The following is a 20,076-nucleotide window of genomic DNA, read 5'->3' as shown; positions in this document are numbered from 1 at the left end:
GCAAAAGGAGAGGTTGAAGATGGTAAACCTAAAGCCAACTTCTGGGGTATATGTAGGCAAGTGGAAGGGCTCCAAATGTCAGTCTCACAACAACCGTTTGGTGCTTATCTTTAGTTAGACGGTAAAGCTCAGAAAGGTTGGTCCAATGTCATTAAAATCAACTCTTAATATCAAGTGTGGATATGTACGACTAATCAAGATCATTGAGACGGTAAAGCTCAAAAAGGTTGATCCAATGTCATTAAAGGATAACCAACTCTTAATATCAAGTGTGGATATGTATGACTAATCAAGATCATTGAGGGGAAAAAAAAAAACACTTAAATAAGAGTAAGAATCTTCCGATAGTTATTTCAGAAAAAACTAAGAGGGTGTTTGGTAAAATTTAATATATATTACTTAATAACCAAAGTTTACTTTAAGTTAAATTATATTTAAGTTGTTGACTTAAAATTTATTAATTAATTATTACTTTAAGTATTAAGTTTGTTTGATAAAATTAACTTAAAGCTTATTCTAAATCATTAAATTGACATATTTATCATCATAAATTATAATTAGGATAGAGAAAGTTGAGTAATAGCAAAGGAGATTGCAGAGGTAATTAAGGCAAATTGGGGTAAAAATGTCAAATGAAGATATGAACATTAAAAAAAAATTAATTGTTTCTACTTCTTACTTAAAGTTGTTTTTAACTTTAAGTCATATCATTAAGTTATTTTACGAAACATACTTAACTTACTTAATGATTTAAATTAAGTTATTAAGTTGGTTTACCAAATATCCACTAATTCTAAGTTAAAAAAAAACATTTTTTTTTTCAAAAAAATGCAAACGAAGTATTTGATAAAACTTTAAAACACTTTTAAAAAAAGTTCAAAAAAATCTTTAAGAAAACATGTAGAAAAAAGTTTTCAAAAAAAAAAAAAAAATAGTGGGTGTTTGATAAAATTTAATACTTACTACTTAATAGTTTAAATTGATTTTAAGTTAAATTACACTTAAGTTAACTTAAAACTTATGACTTAATTTTTACTTTAAGTATTAAGGTTATTTGATAAAATTAACTTAAAATTTATTTTAAATCATCAAATTGATATATTTTATCTCATAAATTATAATTTAGGCGAAATCGAATAACTATGGAGGTTGTGTGGGAAGTTTCTCTTCACGTGTCATTCCTAAGCTCAAGACCCTTTGGCTGTCCAAGGTAAGTAGATAATCCATTAGGAAGTAATCCGTCTAGACTAAGACAAGCTCCGCTTGGCGCAAGAGAAAATGCAAATTTCTTTTTTCCCCAATGCTAGACAGAATGGATAGACAAGCCGACTAGGGACTTCCAAACGGACAAACCAACCCAATTGAAAATTCTAAGCACTGGACAGATGATTAATCATTGTCAATGCCTAAGCGACAATCTAGATGACATTTACACCCAAAAATCAATGTCAATCAATCATTAAATGCAATCAGCGACATTGACAAATGTAAATGCGTAGTTAATGACATGGTGTGAGATTCTTGCACGACAGCCTACAAATGGCACCAATCAACGGTTCTTGTTTGTTATGATTACCTAATCTATGCTAAGATGATGGCGTTGACTACATTATTAAGGCATAATATCCCCCATGACGGCGATCATCAACGGAAGAAAGGCATAAATGCACAATCAATGTTGTGATGATGACGCTAAATGTTCTATAAAAACCCCTCCAAAAGGATGAAAAAGGTACGCGCACATAGCCATTCAAAAAGTTGGATTCACTCTCGCTAGATTTTGACTTAAGCTTAAAAGGAGCGTACTTGAACCACCTATCCGAACATCCTTTTGTACAGGGAAAAAGTCTGTTTGACTCTAGTGAAGCTAGATAGACCTACATCCAGTTGGCAAAACACCAAGTTGTAGAGTAGTAAAAGAGATCGTGAAAGTAACTAAGACAAATAAGGGTAAAAAAATATAAAATAAAGTTGTAAGTTTAAGAATAAGTTAATTATTTTTATTTATTACTTAAAGTTATTTTTTTACTTTAAGTCACATTATTAAGTTATTTTACTAAACATACTTAATTTACTTAATAACTTAAATTAAGTTATTAAGTTGGTTTACCAAACATCCACTTAGTATTTAATAAAATTTTAAAAAATATTTAAGAAGAAAATGACACTTCAATTAAAAAGAATTCTTAGAAACACTCTCAAAAGTGTTTAAGTGGGATAAAAGTATAAAGAAACAAAAATTTAAATATAAAACATGGTATAAACATGGTATTCTAGTTAAAAAAAGAAAAACACGATACCATTGTTTAAGTATAACTAGCCAACCGCAAGGGCAAGTTTGCCCCTTGATATATATTGTGCACCAAATATATATAAAGTTAAATTCATCATATAAACATAATTTTTAAAAAAATGTTTTAAAGAACAAATTAATTATAATTAAATAAATTTTTTTCATCTATTTGAATACCAAAAATATAAAAATCATCGTGATAATTTTCTTTATAGTGTTTTTAATATTATTAATATATTAATTAAGTATTAAAAATTATACATATATCATCATTTATTTTATATCATTTAATACAATTAAATTAAATGAATTATAATTTTAATATTAAATATATTTTAAAATTAGACATATTATAATCAAATATCACAAATATTATTATGAATAATAATTGATATAATTTAATAATAAATATATACTTATGAAATTTATAGTTTTTTTATTAGCACATACAATATTATTATCAAATATGATAAATCATATTATACATATATCAAATTATTTAATTAAAAAAATTTTAAAATATCATTATACTTCTAATTATATTTTTATGAAGTTTTTCTTATATTTTTATAAATTTTGATCAATTTTAGGCTTATCGATATTTTTTTTCAAAATATCCGTCGATATATCCGTAAAATCGAAGTACCGATATATCCGTGATTATAGATATTTTCATCCTTGAGTATAATTAGGCTCGTTCCACATGCAAGGCATGTGAACGTGAAGTAATAAAGTTAATATTAGATTTTGTTTAATTATTTAATAAAAATTATGAGAAAATAATTTAGTAAGATAAAATAAAATATTTAAATTTTTTAGCATTTGTTTTCAAAAATATATTGTAATGTCGTGACAAGTTTATTTATATATTTGTTCTGTAATAAAAAATCTAGATGTCAATAAAAAATTATTATTGTTACTTAATTAATTTTTTATTATTTAACAAATATGCATACCTTATTATTTGTTGAAGTTCTATGTTAGGGATTATAGTTTTATTAAATAGGATTTTTTTTACAAGATTTATTTTTTCAAAAATTTCAAGAAATTGAAAAAAAAAAAAGAATTATTAATTTTGTTTAAATAAATTTTTTTAGATACAATATTTTAAACATTTTAGAAAAGTAAAATAATAATCTTATTTAGATGAGAAATCTAATTATTATTAATTATATTGGTCAATTGATTATGTCTAAAATAATATCTCTTCACTTGATCTCCTATATCTATCTATATGCATAAAGAAAAATTGACTTTTCATTTTAAACATTCGACCATCTTGATCTATTTGAAAATTACTATTTTATTATTATTTAATTAATAGTTTAATAAATTAAAACTATTAGAGAGTTTTGATAAGAAAAAAAAAATAACATTCCTAAAATATTTTTTCATTATCACAAATAATTGTAACTTCTTTAATAGTCAAATATACATTAATGTTTTTAACACTCTAGATTCTCTTAATATCATGGACATTTTATCTATTTTGATTTTTTTGAATATTTTGGGTTGTTCAAATAATTATTAATGAGACACCTAAAAAGTAATTATAAATGGAAAAATAATACTTAAATATAAGATAAACTTTTTTTAATGTAAGACATGCACTATTTTTATTTATATATTTTTATTAAATTATTTTTTCTATGGCTCTTTTTTCTACTTTTCTTCTTTATTTATTTTAAATATTACGATTTGGACACTAAACAATTTTGCAAATATTAAAAAAATCATTAATATAGCATAGCAAATACTTGATAATAATTTTTTTCCATACCTTACATAAAAAAACTTATCTTTATTTAACTATTATAAATTATTTTTCTAATTAAAAGTTAAATTTTTTGTAAATATTCTAAATTTTATTTTTAAATAAATAAGGAATATGACTCAGGGGGTTTAGGAAGAAAGATAGTGGGGTACACCAGTTGGGATTTGGATCCTCTCTAATGAGATGCGAACTCACATTGTTTACTAAGAAGGGGAATTTTTATTTATTTTTAACTTGAAAATCAGAATTTGGTGTAGTAGTGGGTCTCAATAGAGACCTGTAAAGGTAGTGGGAAGAAGAACGGTAGAGGGAGTGGGAAAAATGATAGTAGAGAGAGAAGCGGGTTTTGGAGTGATTGGGGAGGTCAGATTTTCTTTCCTTCTATATATATTTTTTTCTTTTTTATTGGGGAGAAAATCTAGGTGATTATGCAAATGCAAACCCACTTTGTGGGTTGAAAAGGGCCTATGATGCTGGGGAGAGAAGGCAATGTATCGAGGCGATGAAGAACAATAGAATTACATTTTGAAACCCTATCGTTATCAGGTAATTTTCCGGATTATATTCTCTTGTGTTTTTTCATTGTTTGGTTTCCTAGAAAGTGCATGGAAAAAAATTGTTGAAATTTGCAACCTTAAAGATACTTATGTATTTCATATGGAATTTTTTCCCTACAATTTCCGTTGATTGGGATTTTTTGCTCCATGTTCAATTTTGGGTGAGTTCGAAAAAGGACGGAAAAAAATAATGTGGAACCGAGGAGAAGAAGAGAATAGGCTGAAGATGAAGATGGTGGGGGAGGAAAGAAGGTTTATTTGTTAATTATAAATGGAGGGAAATAAATGATACACTGTTGTTGCTGTTGACATGAGAAATGAAGTCGAGACAGGTGTTACAACGACAAGAATCCAGCTTGCCATTATCACAACAAGTATTGTGCACGCATTGGCAGCAACAGATTCTACAAAATGGCACATCACTCGGGGGAAGGGGCCTTCAATGAAATTATTGCGTCTTTGTGTCTTATCCCTGTTCTTTGTCATTACCGTGGCAATCAATGAGATTCCAACATTTTTTTGGCTTTATAAAAGATATTTATATTTTTTGTCATTACCATGGCAATCAATCAGATTCCAACATTTTTTTGACTTTATAAAAGATATTTTGATTTATGGATGTGGCCGATCAAAATATTATAAATCTATTCTCATGTCTAACTGGGGCTTGTTTGGTCCTATTCTCACCCAAAACGAATAGTTTATGTGACAGAAAAAATCTATGTTCCGAATTGTTGTTGATGTTATTGATTTTGTTGGCTACATCGTGAGGGATCATCAGGATCCTTGGCTAAATCGTAGATGACGTAAAATCTCTTCAAATGGTTGATGTTATTGATTTCGTTTGCTTCCAATTGGTCAATTAACTAGCTCATATTGGATATCAAGCTATTGTTGTTGAGTCTCCACAAGTCCATGCTCCAACTCTACCTCATGTTGGCAAGATGATGGTGATCTAGAAAACTTAAATGGTTTATGGCCAAAAACCAAGCCCCTTATATATTTTGATCTATGCCTCAAATTTTTTCTTACAAATTTCCACCTTAGTCATTGCCATACTCCCTCTGCTACCGGCTTGTATTGGAGCTCTAACATCTTCTCCCATGAATGAAAACAAAACAAAAAACAAAATAAAACAAAAATGAAAAGGAATAATTTTTATATAATCTCCCATGTTTTTTACATATTCTTAAAATTATCTGTTGTATAATCAATTCAACATTGAAATTTCAAATTAGTCAATCAAATTAAATTTTAGTGCAAGGATACTTCTACATGCTTAACTTTCCCATCACATAATAAATAATATTGAATTTCAAACAAGAATCTAGAATTTTTATGCTAACATATTATTACCCTAGCCTCCAAACGCTCATAACTCTAGGAATGACAATGGGGCGGGTTTTTTTGGGTACCCGCCCCACCTTATCCCTAATGGGATGGGTTTGAATTTTAACTAAATGAGTTTGCAACGGGTTTGAGAATTTTTTTAAAACCTGGATTGGGTTCGAGTATTGTCTTATCTCGCCTCGTCCTACCCCAATTATATATAAAATTAATTTTTAAAATTAAATTAAATTATTTTTTTACTACTATTTTTAATATATAGATAATAATAAAATATTTTTTTTAATAAAATAAGTTATAAAAAATATAATAATTTAATTATTTATAAAATATATTTATTTTAATGTAATTAAAATTTTTTTAAAGTAATCTTAAAAATTTAAAAATTAAAAAAAAATAAACTTAAAAGAGGCTGGGTGGGTATGAGAATTCTCATACCCATCCCACCCCGTTTAATTTTTTAAATGGGACGGGGATAAGAATTATTTTGAATAAACGGGGTGGGGTTGGGATGGGGGCGACCTGCCCCGAACCCACCCTATCGCCATCCTTATGTAACCCTAACTTAAGTTCAAATAAAAAAGGTATTCACAACTAAAAACTTCATAAATTAAGATTCTTACTAGATTTTAACATAATCTCTTCTATTTTTTGCTATTTCCAAAATTTTAGTAGTTATATACTTCATTTTCATTACACAGTAAATATTATTTAAGTTTAAAATTTTTTTAGCTATATACTAAAATGGTACCATTTCAAAAACACTCAAAATCCCAACTTAATTTAAGCAAGAAAATTTTAAATGAGTTACTTAGTTTATTAGATTAAATTAACTTTAAGATCATCAGCTAAAATATTTTATCTACTTTAATGTAGTGAAATCCATATACCATCAATTTCAAATAGTAAATCACATGACTCATACTTAGCATCTTGTACATATCCCATCACCTACCACTATATTCTTCAAGTTGTCACGATTTTTAAGATTAATAAAAGGAAAATAAATTCAGTCCAATCTTCTTAATATATATTTTGATCATAACTTAATCATTAATATATTCAATTCCCTTGTTAAATTTATGCTTCAACCCTCATATTTAGATTCACAATCAACAAAAAATTTAAAGAAATTGATCAAATCCAAGATATGTATAAACATGACCAAAGACTCTACTACTTACTATTATGGATTCTATTAGACTCGTGAGTTAATTACTTGTTTATCTTAATATTAGTTGTGATCAAATAACTAAACCTCTAGGGTTCGGAATAATCATTATGGCTATGTTTAGTTCCTAAAAAGTATTAAGGAAAGAAAAAAAATTGCAAAGAAAATAGTTTTCTCCTATATGGTTTTACCATGGAAAACACTAACGAAAATTTAATATAATTAAAATTAGTTAAAAAATTGTACATTTTAAAATTATTTAATCTTTATATAATAAATGAAAATAAGTAAAATAAGTTTGAAGAAATATGTAAAAATAATTTATTGGCTTTGACAAACTAGGTCAACTAGTTCTCAACCATGAGCTATGACAAATATACAATAAAAGAAATAAACAAGACATGGTAAGCAAATGTCTCGTTTTATTAAAGAGTTTGGCTGGCAAATTGTATTTTATTAAAGAGTATGGCCAGCAAAAGCAAAGCTTATTATACACTTGAAGAAGGCCAAAAAAACAAGCTTTCATGGATGTCTTTGAATCTTCATCAAAACTTCTTTGATGACTCATATTAAGCATCTAGTACATATAACGTCTCCAAATTGTTGACATCTTCAAAAATTGATGTTTCAAGCTTCAAGGTCCACTTCCCCAAGAAGATTTCCTCAATCCCACAAAGTGCTCAAGCCCTCAGTCCAGTTTGTTAAATTACGGCCCAACTTGGATTAGAATAAGCGTCAAATCATGCCAAGGTCCACCGCAACCCAAGCCTAACTCGTCAATAGAAAACAATTTCAAGCTCCAACTAGGTTAACAATGACATGCACATGTTGTCTCCTAGTGTTTGGACATCTTGTAGACACCAAAAATAGGTCCAAATGGCCATTGAATTGATCAAATAGAATAAAGTAACATATTCTCTTTTTGAAAAAATGTCGCAAAGGGATTTGCAATTAAGGAGCCAAATTAGGAGATGAAAATCTAAGGGGTGGGATCAAGTGCCTCAATTCACCTCTGAATACAGATATATTATCCTTCAATGCCTGTTTGGTGAGGGGACTCAAAAGAAAAGAACAGTTTCTAATACAACCAAAAACTCTAAAGCATTCTTTTCATAAGTTCAACGCAAATTAAGAAAAAAACAACTTCTAGAAGGAAACTGCTTAATTCATTGAAACAATAAAAAAATTTCTTCATAAGTTTAATAAGAATAAGTCTTTAAGCCCTCATTTAAACTCCCTCATACAAAAAACATAAAAGATTATTTTCATTAATTCATTATTATGGTTTTTACATTTTCATAATAAGTAAATTTTTATTCATAGTAAAATGATGATCTTTGTTTAAAATATATAAAAAAAAATAATGATATATACATATATTTTTATGTTTAAAAATATTAACAATTTTATACCCAAAGTTTATTTTTTTAAATAAAGAAAGACTCTGATAAGATTATTATGATTTTTTTATATTTTTAATAATATATTAAATAGAGTATAAAAATAAAGTAATTAAAATTAATTGAATTTAAGTTAAAATTTAGGACAGGGGAATAAACTATATATTAAATTGCCCAATTGGTTTGAAAGCCTTAAATTAAAATTATTGGGTTGATCCCTTGAAGAGAAAAGGGCCCTTGGCAATAGTATTGAAAGACTTTGACTGGTCAAAGTAAAGGGGCGTGGCCATAATACGAAGGAATACCAAAAAATTGAAAATTTAACTTAAGGCTTTGACTAGTTAAAGAGGAAAGGACCTATGGCAATTGTATTGAAAGGCTTTGACTGGTCAAAGAAAGCGCCAATGGCCATGATACCGAAGACTAAAATTTTAATGTAAGGCTTTTACGGGTTTTATGATGGGTGGGTCCTTCTTTATATTTTTTTAAAGAAGGACAAATCACATTACTCGTTGACATTTAACTGACAAATCACATGCAGGATCACCTGCTTGCATATATTTTTTAAATTTTACAATCCAACCACAACACAAAAAAAAAAAGAGTTTTGCTTCATATCGAAGTATTGACTAAGCACAGGTTCTTCCTCAACTCTCTCTATGCTTTCATCCAGAAACTATCCAACGATGGCTTCCTCTACCCAAAAACCCTCTTCTTCTTCTACCTCAGTCCGTAAATATGAGTTCGAAGTGTTCTTGAGTTTTAGAGGTGAAGACACCCGCAACAATTTTACGGATCATTTATTCGTAAATTTGCATGGGATGGGGATTAAGACTTTCAGAGACGATCAACTTGAAAGAGGAGAGGAGATCAAATCAGAACTTTTGAAAACTATTGAAGAATCAAGAATTTCCATAGTTGTGTTCTCAAAAAACTATGCTCATTCCAAGTGGTGTTTGGATGAGTTAGCGAAGATCATGGAGTGCAGGGAAGAAATGGAACAAATAGTCTTTCCGGTGTTCTACCACGTGGATCCTTGTGATGTGCGAAAGCAAACAGGGAGCTTCGGAGAGGCATTTTCCTTTCATGAAAGAAATGTAGATGGGAAAAAGGTGCAAAGGTGGAGGGATTCCTTGACTGAAGCAAGCAATCTAAGTGGTTTCCATGTGAATGATGGGTAACTTCAACTTCCTTAATTTGTGCTTTTGATTTAATTAAGTTATAAGGATTTAGTTGTCTTAAATCATGAATTAACAAGTTAATAATTTTGTATAGTAAAGCTTGCTTTATGATCTTATTAACACTAGGCTCAAAACTTGTTGCCTTCTCATTATCTATAAATGCTCAATATATTGGGTTCTTTTAATACTTTTTACATCCTATTACTTTTGTTATATGGACAAAATCAAGTGAATATCACTAAATTTACTTTATATTTCTTATCTTTTGCAATTCATTATGACTCATGAAGTGTTAAATTGTACTTTATAATTGGCAGGTATGAGTCAAAGCATATTAAGGAAATTATTAACCAGATTTTTAAAAGATCAATGAATTCTAAGCTTTTGCACATCAACAATGATATAGTTGAGATGGATTTTCGCCTAAAAGAACTAAAATCATTGTTAAGTAGTGACTTGAATGACATTCGTGTGGTTGGGATCTATGGACCTGGTGGAATTGGTAAAACTACCATTGCCAAGATTGTTTATAATGAGATCCAATATCAATTCACTGGTGCAAGCTTTCTTCAAGATGTCAGAGAGACATTCAACAAGGGTTGTCAACTTCAACTACAACAACAACTTCTACATGATACAGTGGGGAATGATGTAGAGTTTAGCAATATCAATAAAGGTATCAATATAATAAAGTCCAGACTTCGCTCAAAAAAGGTTCTTATTGTAATTGATGATGTGGATCGGTTGCAGCAATTAGAGTCAGTGGTTGGAAGTCCTAAATGGTTTGGTCTAGGAAGTACAATTATCATTACAACCAGAGACCAACATCTGTTGGTTGAGTATGGAGTGACTATATCACATAAGGCTACAGAATTACATTATGAGGAAGCTCTTCAACTCTTCAGCCAACATGCCTTTAAACAAAATGTTCCTAAGGAAGATTATGTAGACCTCTCAAATTGCATGGTTCAATATGCTCAAGGTCTCCCTTTGGCCCTTAAAGTTCTAGGTTCTTCTCTTCAGGGCATGACAATAGATGAATGGAAAAGCGCATCGGATAAATTGAAAAAAAACCCTATGAAGGAAATTAATGATGTGCTTAGAATAAGTTTTGATGGGCTTGATCCTTCTCAAAAGGAGGTTTTCTTGGACATTGCGTGTTTTTTCAAAGATGAATGCAAATATTTTGTGTCAAGAATATTAGATGGTTGCAATTTATTTGCAACATGCAACATAAGAGTTCTCTGTGATAGATGTTTAGTAACTATCTTAGACAGTGTCATACAAATGCATGACTTGATACAAGAAATGGGTTGGGCAATTGTTCGTGAAGAATCTCCTGGAGACCCCTGCAAATGGAGTAGATTGTGGGATGTAGATGATATTCATGATGCATTTTCTAAACAAGAGGTATGGATTAAATGCCTAAATATTTATTTAAATGTTTATAATTGATTTTTTAGTGGTTAATTGTCTATATAATTGTAGTTAGGATTTTTATCTTGTGTTCTTCCCTTATTTTTCCTTATTGTTTTCCAGGAGATGCAAAATATTCAAACCATATCTTTGGACTTATCTAGATCAAGAGAAATACAGTTCAATACAAAAGTGTTTGCCAAGATGAAGAAACTTAGGTTGCTTAAAATCTATTGCAATGATCATGATGGTTTGACGAGAGAGGAGTATAAAGTGCTTCTTCGTAAAGACTTTCAATTTCCTCATGATTTGAGATATCTTCATTGGCAAAGATGCACTTTGACATCTTTACCTTGGAACTTTTATGGAAAGCACCTTATTGAAATCAACTTGAAGTCTAGCAACATAAAACAACTTTGGAAAGGGAATAAGGTATGATCATTATTTAATTTTTTTTTTCTTTATAATAATATTCAAGTTGAAGAATTTTTATTTTTTTATATTAACAAAATGTCTTCTGTTATAGCGTTTTGAAGAATTAAAGGGCATTGATCTAAGTAACTCAAAACAGTTGGTCAAAATGCCAAAATTCTCAAGCATGCCGAATTTGGAGAGACTGAATCTTGAAGGTTGTACAAGCTTGTGTGAACTTCATTCATCTATTGGTGATCTCAAAAGTTTGACTTACTTGAATTTAGGAGGATGTGAACAACTCCGAAGTTTCCCATCCAGCATGAAGTTTGAATCTCTTGAAGTTCTTTATCTTAATTGTTGTCCAAACTTGAAGAAGTTTCCTAAGATCCATGGGAATATGGAATGTTTGAAGGAGCTTTATTTAAATGAGAGTGGGATCCAAGAACTACCAAGTAGCATTGTGTATTTAGCATCTCTTGAAGTCCTTAATCTCTCAGATTGTTCAAACTTCGAGAAATTTCCTGAGATCCATGGGAATATGAAATTTTTGAGGGAGCTTTATTTAGAAGGATGTTCGAAGTTTGAGAATTTTCCGGATACATTTACCTATATGGGACATTTAAGGGGGCTTCATTTACGTAAGAGTGGTATTAAAGAACTCCCAAGCAGCATTGGGTATTTGGAATCTCTTGAAATTCTTGACATCTCATGTTGCTCAAAATTTGAGAAATTCCCAGAGATCCAAGGGAATATGAAATGCTTGAAGAACCTTTATTTAAGGAAGACTGCTATTCAGGAACTCCCAAACAGCATTGGGTCCTTGACATCTCTTGAAATTCTTTCTCTTGAAAAATGTTTGAAGTTTGAGAAATTTTCAGATGTATTTACCAATATGGGACGTTTAAGGGAGCTATGTCTATATAGGAGTGGTATTAAGGAACTCCCAGGGAGCATTGGGTATTTGGAATCTCTTGAAAATCTTAACCTCTCATATTGCTCAAACTTTGAGAAATTTCCAGAGATCCAAGGGAATATGAAATGCTTGAAGGAGCTTTCTTTAGATAATACCGCTATTAAGAAACTCCCAAATAGCATTGGGCGCTTGCAAGCCCTTGGAAGTCTTACTCTCAGTGGTTGCTCAAATCTTGAGAGGTTTCCTGAGATCCAAAAAAATATGGGGAATCTATGGGCTCTTTTTCTAGATGAGACTGCTATTGAAGGATTACCCTACTCAGTAGGTCATCTCACCAGACTTGATCGCTTAAATTTGGAAAATTGTAAAAACTTGAAAAGTCTTCCAAACAGTATATGTGAGTTGAAATCCCTCGAAGGCCTCTCTCTCAATGGTTGTTCAAATCTAAAGGCTTTTTCAGAGATCACAGAGGATATGGAACAATTAGAACGCCTTTTTTTATGTGAGACGGGTATCTCAGAGCTGCCATCATCAATTGAACATCTGAGAGGTCTTAAATCCTTGGAATTGATCAATTGTGAGAACCTTGTGGCTCTTCCCAATAGCATCGGTAATTTGACATGTCTTACTAGTCTTCATGTTCGTAACTGTCCAAAGCTCCACAACTTGCCTGACAATTTGAGAAGCCTACAATGTTGCTTAACAATGCTAGATCTAGGTGGTTGCAATCTGATGGAAGAAGAAATCCCCAGTGATTTATGGTGCCTATCCTTACTGGTATTTTTAAACATAAGTGAAAGCCGTATGCGTTGCATACCTGCTGGCATCACTCAACTTTGCAAGCTTCGTATCCTTCTCATGAATCATTGTCCGATGCTTGAAGTAATTGGAGAGCTTCCATCAAGTCTTGGATGGATAGAGGCACATGGTTGTCCAAGCCTGGAAACTGAAACTTCTTCAAGTCTACTCTGGTCTTCTTTGCTCAAACACTTGAAATCACCAATTCAGGTATCATTTTCATGGCATAACTATCCCTTTTTTTCTTTCTTTTTTTTTTTTTCTAAAAGCATGAGATTTACATGACATTTTTTTTCTGCAGCAGCAATTTAATATTATCATTCCAGGAAGTAGTGGAATACCAGAGTGGGTAAGTCATCAAAGAATGGGATGTGAAGTAAGTGTAGAGCTTCCAATGAATTGGTATGAAGATAATAACTTGTTAGGATTTGTTTTATTCTTCCATCATGTTCCCCTTGATGATGATGAATGCGTGAGAACATCTGGTTTTATTCCACATTGTAAATTGGAGATATCCCATGGTGATCAATCTAAACGACTGGATAATATTGGTTTTCATCCTCATTGTAAAACATACTGGATTAGCGGTTTATCATATGGCAGCACATGCTACGACAGTGGTAGCACATCAGATCCAGCACTGTGGGTGACGTATTTCCCTCAGATTGGCATTCCAAGCAAGTATCGATCCAGAAAGTGGAACAACTTCAAGGCTCACTTTGACAATCCTGTCGGTAATGCCTCTTTTACATGTGGCGAAAACGCATCCTTTAAAGTGAAAAGTTGTGGGATACATCTCATATACGCCCAAGATCAGAAGCAGTGGCCTCAGCCGTCGAGAAAAAGGCCTGCTAATAGAGAAGATCACTCATCCAAGAAAAAAATTCTCTAGTTTCGAAAGGATCAAGGGTTTCTTTAACCTCTAGCAAGGTATGTGTTCTCTCTCTTCTTTTTTCATTCACTAGTGAATAAAATATTTATTAGATGGAATTAGTGAAAAATGAAATATCTAGATATTTGTTTTGCTCTTACTTTGCTTCTATCTGAAGATGAAAAAGCACAAGATAATTAAACTATGACTAACCATTGGTCAAGTTGCGCATGGAAACATGACTAACTATTGGTTTTGGAATTGGAAGGGTGGTAGAGATGCAGTATTGAACCAGAATGATAATGCCATAAAAGAGACTCTTTGTTTGGACTGTGGATTTGAATTTATATGTTTTTTAGCACGTATAATTTGAATTAGTAATTTTAATTTGTATGTTTTTAAGCATGGATAATTTGAATTGTTGATTTTAATTTGTATGTTTTCAGGCATGGATAATTTTATTGATTTGAAATTATCTACAAGTACTTTCAAGAATGACTTTGAGACATTGATAAATTATCCTCATTTATCTATTAAGATCATATGCATAGTGACCAAAGTAGCTTAAATTTTTTTTTTATTGTGCTTCAATTATGTTACAAATTATTTCATAGTGCCTTATGAAAAGAGATATATTCAATATTTAATTATAATTATAGATGTAGTCAGTCATAATTCAAATACTATATATATAAAAAAAAGAATTACCATAATCCCAACCAATATCATTAAATCCTATCTTTGACAGCCCTAGTTTAAAATTTCTTAAACCTAAAATCCCAAAGTTATTTTGTTAAATCCAAACATTATTTTATTTGATGACCATTTTTTATACACTTGTTTTAAAATATTTTTTATAGGTATATATTTAGCGAGACTAGCTTATAAACTTTTCGTTCTACAAAATTTATGTACCATATTATTAAATTTATAAAAAAAATATCAGGATGACAATTTTGATGTAACATGATAACATGACTAAAATATGACATGAATATTAACATATTGGAGTGTAGTCATTTTCATCTTATAAAAAATGAAAAGTTAGACATGTTCATTTTCTTTAATTTTTCATAAATAAAAAATGTGGATACTTTAATGTATATGTGTCTAAGTGCCCTCCGGCTTACTAATTTCATGTTTTCTAAAAGAGAAAATAATAGTAATTTATATATGAAATCCAATAACTTGCATGGAATATAAATTTTATATTTTTAAAAATTACTTTCAAGATTTTTAAAAATTGAGATAGTAAAAAAAAAATTTAATATCTGATTTTGTATAAGAATTGATTTTTAAAATTTTTTTTTTTAAAGATAAATTTCTAAGAGCTCCTACATTTTATATTGGAATTACTACAATTTTCCACACTTGCTTTTGTTTTATGATTAAATTATTCATCTTTCTATAATAAAAAGTCAAGCGGTATTATAAACTCTAATTGAGACACTTACTTCTCTTATTAAATAAGGAAGTCATCTTTAAAAAATTTAGTACATAAATGAAAAAAAAATGACAAATGTAATATTAAAAGAAAAGAACATAATATGTACAAGCATTTGGTTTCATAACCACCTTTAAAAAAAAATGAAAAAGAAATGTTTTTATTTAATCATTAATTATAGAACTACTTTTATTATCCAGGATAATTTTGAAGATGATAGAATGACCAACCAACTCATCATCCCATAATGTAAATTAGTTTGCAACAATTAATGACATCATTTATTTATTTTAATAGAAAGATAATTAGTTATCCTTCTTAATTATTTGAAGCATCTATGATTTAACATTATGTATAATATAATATACACTAATCTATTTGAAAGTAGTAAAAGATTTAAAAGTTTATTATAATTTTGTATGATATCCTTGATTTTGTTTCAATCCAAACAAGAAATACTAAAAAAAAATAAAAAATACTAGCACATGAAACTTGATTGCTCTCTTTCTGCCATTTAAGTATTACAAAACTTTGGATTCTATTATAAAATAAAAATAAAATTAAAGATGTGGACCCTACATTTTTGCACGATGCATTCCCACTCGATGACGAACTCATTTTTTATTTGTGAAAAATTTTATTTTTTAAAAAATACTTGGACTCGCCACTTATTTTTGTTTTATTTTTTTTTTAAGGAAAAACAAAATTAGAAAGAAAACTTTAAGTGTGACTCTTAAAGAAAGAAAAAATAGATTTGTGAAAAATCAAGTCTAGGTCCGGGGGTTAGGTTATTTATTGGAAATGTATGATGGTGAGTTGTAGCACCCTTCTAAGTCTCTAAAAACGGGTCTCTATTAAATAAGGTGATGCAAGTGTGACAATTGCTAAGGAAATCAATGGATACCAATGAAATGATAAAATAATAAAACAAATCGAGTATAAGAATGAATAAATAAATGAAGTATGAGTGAAAGCATACCTTAATAGCAAATAAGAACATGCTATCATGGAAACAAGGTTAGTTCATAATGATAAAATTAGCACATGCATGTCAAAGAGTAGAACAAAGATCAAAAAATATTCATTAAGTATAATAGTTGACAATTAGAAGAGAAAACTCATATGTAGGCCCCACCAAAGCCCAATTTACCAATTTATTTTATTATGAATTAATTCCCATAAATTCCATTAATTTTGGAATTATGAAAATTTATTCATTTTTATATATAAAAAAGAGAAAAAAACGAAAAGAAAAAAAAATAAAAATCAAAGAAAATTTGTAAAAGTGCATGCTAGAAGAAGAATGATAGCAAATTTATTAAATTCGATATTTTTGGTGACCTAAATTCTTAATGAATGATGAAAAGTTGTAGAATTAAAAATATTTTAAAAATGGAGTAGAATTAAAATTATTTGAAAAAAAACTAGAGTTTTGAAAATTATTTGAAAATTGAAATCTTGAAAATTAAATTTAAAAATTGGAATTTTGAAAAATTATTTGAAAATGAGAGTTTTGAAAATTAAATTTGAAAACTAGAGTTTTAAAAATTATTTAAAAAATGAAGTTTTTGAAAATTAAATTTGAAATTTGAAGTGTTTTTTTTCAGAAAAAAAAAATTTTAAAATTAGAGTTTTGAAAATTGAAGTTTTGAAAAATAAATTTAAAAATTGAAAATTGGGAAATTAAATTTTGACATCAAAAGAAAGAAGAAATAAGAGGATGACATGTGGTCGCTGGGATTGGACGCCAAAGGTCGCCATGCATGGCCATGCGCACGTGGGGCCACGGTGCAATTGTTGTTTGCTCTGTGGATGCTGGTGGTCTCGATTCCTTGCCCAATGGCAACATTTAACTCAATAGCACCTGTGTTCCAGCCGTCTGACCCTTTTGAATAAGACAAAAAGGTCCTAATTTGCTGTTTCCTTGTGTTGGATATTTCTCAAGGAGGCTCCATAGTGAACCCACCCCATTATCCATTCAACCAGCCTATTCAATCTCCTGGACCAAATTCGCTGTTGCTTTTAGGGTTTAAGCCAACTGATCTTCATCTTAAACGGATTCGAAGAGATCACTTTTTGAATCAGTGCCTAGAACCGAGGCATCCCATCATCATCTTCGTATGCCGACCAGACCTGATTATCTCCAAAAGAACTTTTAGTTTGGTTCAAATCAAAATCATGAAAATCAGAATCTGGAACACTGATTGCCATAGGTGTATGGGCCTCGCTATCTGTACCATCAACTGAAATGCCAGGAGAAAGCTTCTTAGTTTGGTTTTTTTCTTGGAATTTTTACTTGGATCAGGACCATCACCATTCATTGAACCTTTTTGTTTTTTTTTTCTCTTTTGGTTTCACTTTCTCTTTTTCTTTCTTCCCAGCCTGGGCTGGAGCTGCTGAGCTCCATTCTGAAAGTTTATTGCGAATTTCTTTCCGTGCCTTTTCCATCAGTATATTCCGAATTTCAAACATTGACGCCTCTTTATAACTATTGGGCTTGTTATTAGTTCCAGGAACACCATAAATCTTTTTTTTTTCTTTCAAAACTGCCCTTTCTTGGTCCAGCCGTGCCCGCCGTACCGGTTCCTTCATTTCCAGAGACTGTTTGATTTTCATTGTTTGGAATCCATTCCACAAAGTAAGGAGAGTTCTTGTTTTGGGCATTAATCATTTGTTCCTCCACTTCTTTGGTGCTCATCTTGCCCTTAAACATAGCTGAGGCAGTGAGGTAGCGGCCATGTCGTGGGTCTGCAGCACACATCATGTTCTTGGCATCCCACATCTGCTGGCTGAGCGCGGGGACTGTTAGTGCATGGTACTGTTGAGACCCACGAGAGACGAGACGAGCAAGCCCAACCATGAAGAAGTGTAGAGGGGGGAAAGGAATGGGGTTCACCGCAGGTTTCCGGAGGTCGGAATTGAGCTGACCTGGGAACCCGAGGCAGCAAGTAACCCTACTCATGGTTGCAGAAATCAAATGGTTCGGATCACCAAAACTAGGAGTGGTTAGCTTGAGAGTCCTGAAACAAATATCATACAGAGCTTCATTGTCCATAACCATTCATTCGTCAGCATTCTCTACCAACTAGTGGCATCGAGAGGGTGGCATTATATGGCTCCACGACTGTGTCAGAGACCTTTGGAGATGAGAACACAGTGAATGTGAGCATCATTCTATCAGGGTATTCCTTCCTGATTTTTGAGATAAGCAAATGTCTGTCTTTCAACAACCATTTAATACTCACCTTTATTTAGAAAGCCCAAAAGGTTGGTCCCGTTTCATTGAAGGACAATCTACTCTTAATATCAAGTGAGGATACGTATGACTAAATCAAGATCATTGTCCCAAACTTAATTAAGAGCAAGAGTCTAATTGACAGTTAATTTAGTAGACACTATTTCTAAGTTTTAAAAAAATGTTTCTCAAAAAAAAAAAAAAAAACAAACCCTGAAGTATTTGATTAAACTTGGAAAACACTTTAGAAGAAAGTTAAAAATATCTCTAAGAAAACACTAAACACAAAGGTAGAAAAAAGTTTTTTTTTTTTTTTTTTTTAAAAAAGTATTTAATATATTTTAAAAACCCTAAAAATTACTTGTGATGCCAAATCATATGACTCCTCACTGTATAAAAAACGACCGCCTAGAAAGGAGAGTCTGGAATAAAAAGTGTTCGGGCTGCATTTTGGAAAAAAAAAATGTTTGGCTGCCTGAGTAAGAGACTTTGGTGCAATGCAAGTGGTTATGAAATGATTATCCTAATACAAAGCACTCAGGGGAAGGGCGCCTCAATGAAATTAATGCGTCTGAGTATCTTACCCCTGTCCTTTGTCATTATTACCAAGGCAGTCAATGAGATTCCAACATTTTTTTAGCTTCATAAAAAATATTGTGATATATGAATATGGCCACCCTCATGACAAAGCTAGATTTTATATATATATCAGATCAGGCACGTGAAACATAATAATAAATAGAAGAGAATGGGTACAACACTACCATCAAATCTCAGAATAAAACTCCATCCCCATGAATAAGAGATGTACATAAATAAAAAAGAAAAAAAGAAAAAGGAATTTTATCTCTTTATTAATTAGTGAATTAATTCCTATAAAATAGGGATTTTTATTCTAAAATCCTAGAGAATTTTGATTTTGAAATCATGCACTCCCGAGTTGGGGACTAGATATTAATCATTCTCAACTCAAATCTCAACTCAAATCTTCGAATTTGACACGTGAAAAAAAGCCTTTGTGAAGATATAATCAACTTGGAGGCTTGTTCAAGTGTTAGTCAACTCGAGTATCCCTTTTTTGACCTTTTCTTTGATGAAGTGAAGATCAAGTTCCACATGTTCAATTCTATCATGAACTAAATTCTTTTTTCAATACCAATTATTACTTAATTATCATTGAAAATATACATTAAACTTTCAGTTTCAATTCGTAATTCTCCAAGAAACCTTTTTAACCACATTCCTTCATAGATGCCTTGAGT

At 30.5% G+C, this 20,076-nt stretch overlaps 1 protein-coding gene and 1 pseudogene across 1 annotated transcript; one reads left to right on the top strand and one right to left on the bottom strand.

The window, feature by feature from the left end:
* The first annotated feature begins 9,210 nt into the window (after positions 1-9,210).
* LOC100250024 (disease resistance protein RPV1-like) lies at positions 9,211-14,156 on the top strand. Its single transcript, XM_019216376.2, has 5 exons — positions 9,211-9,719; positions 10,041-11,133; positions 11,263-11,571; positions 11,666-13,474; positions 13,566-14,156. The coding sequence occupies exons 1-5, from the start codon at positions 9,229-9,231 to the stop codon at positions 14,154-14,156; spliced, it is 4,293 nt and encodes a 1,430-aa protein (XP_019071921.1). The 5' UTR covers positions 9,211-9,228.
* A 3,511-nt stretch (positions 14,157-17,667) lies between these two features.
* LOC100244895 (tubulin beta-1 chain-like) lies at positions 17,668-19,414 on the bottom strand (annotated as a pseudogene).
* Positions 19,415-20,076: the final 662 nt, after the last annotated feature.

The sequence above is a fragment of the Vitis vinifera genome, chromosome 18, assembly GCF_030704535.1.
Source record: "Vitis vinifera cultivar Pinot Noir 40024 chromosome 18, ASM3070453v1".
NCBI classification, from domain to species: Eukaryota; Viridiplantae; Streptophyta; class Magnoliopsida; order Vitales; family Vitaceae; genus Vitis; species Vitis vinifera.
The sequence above is the reverse complement of the archived record's forward strand: the minus strand, read 5'-3'. Positions and strand labels throughout refer to the sequence as shown.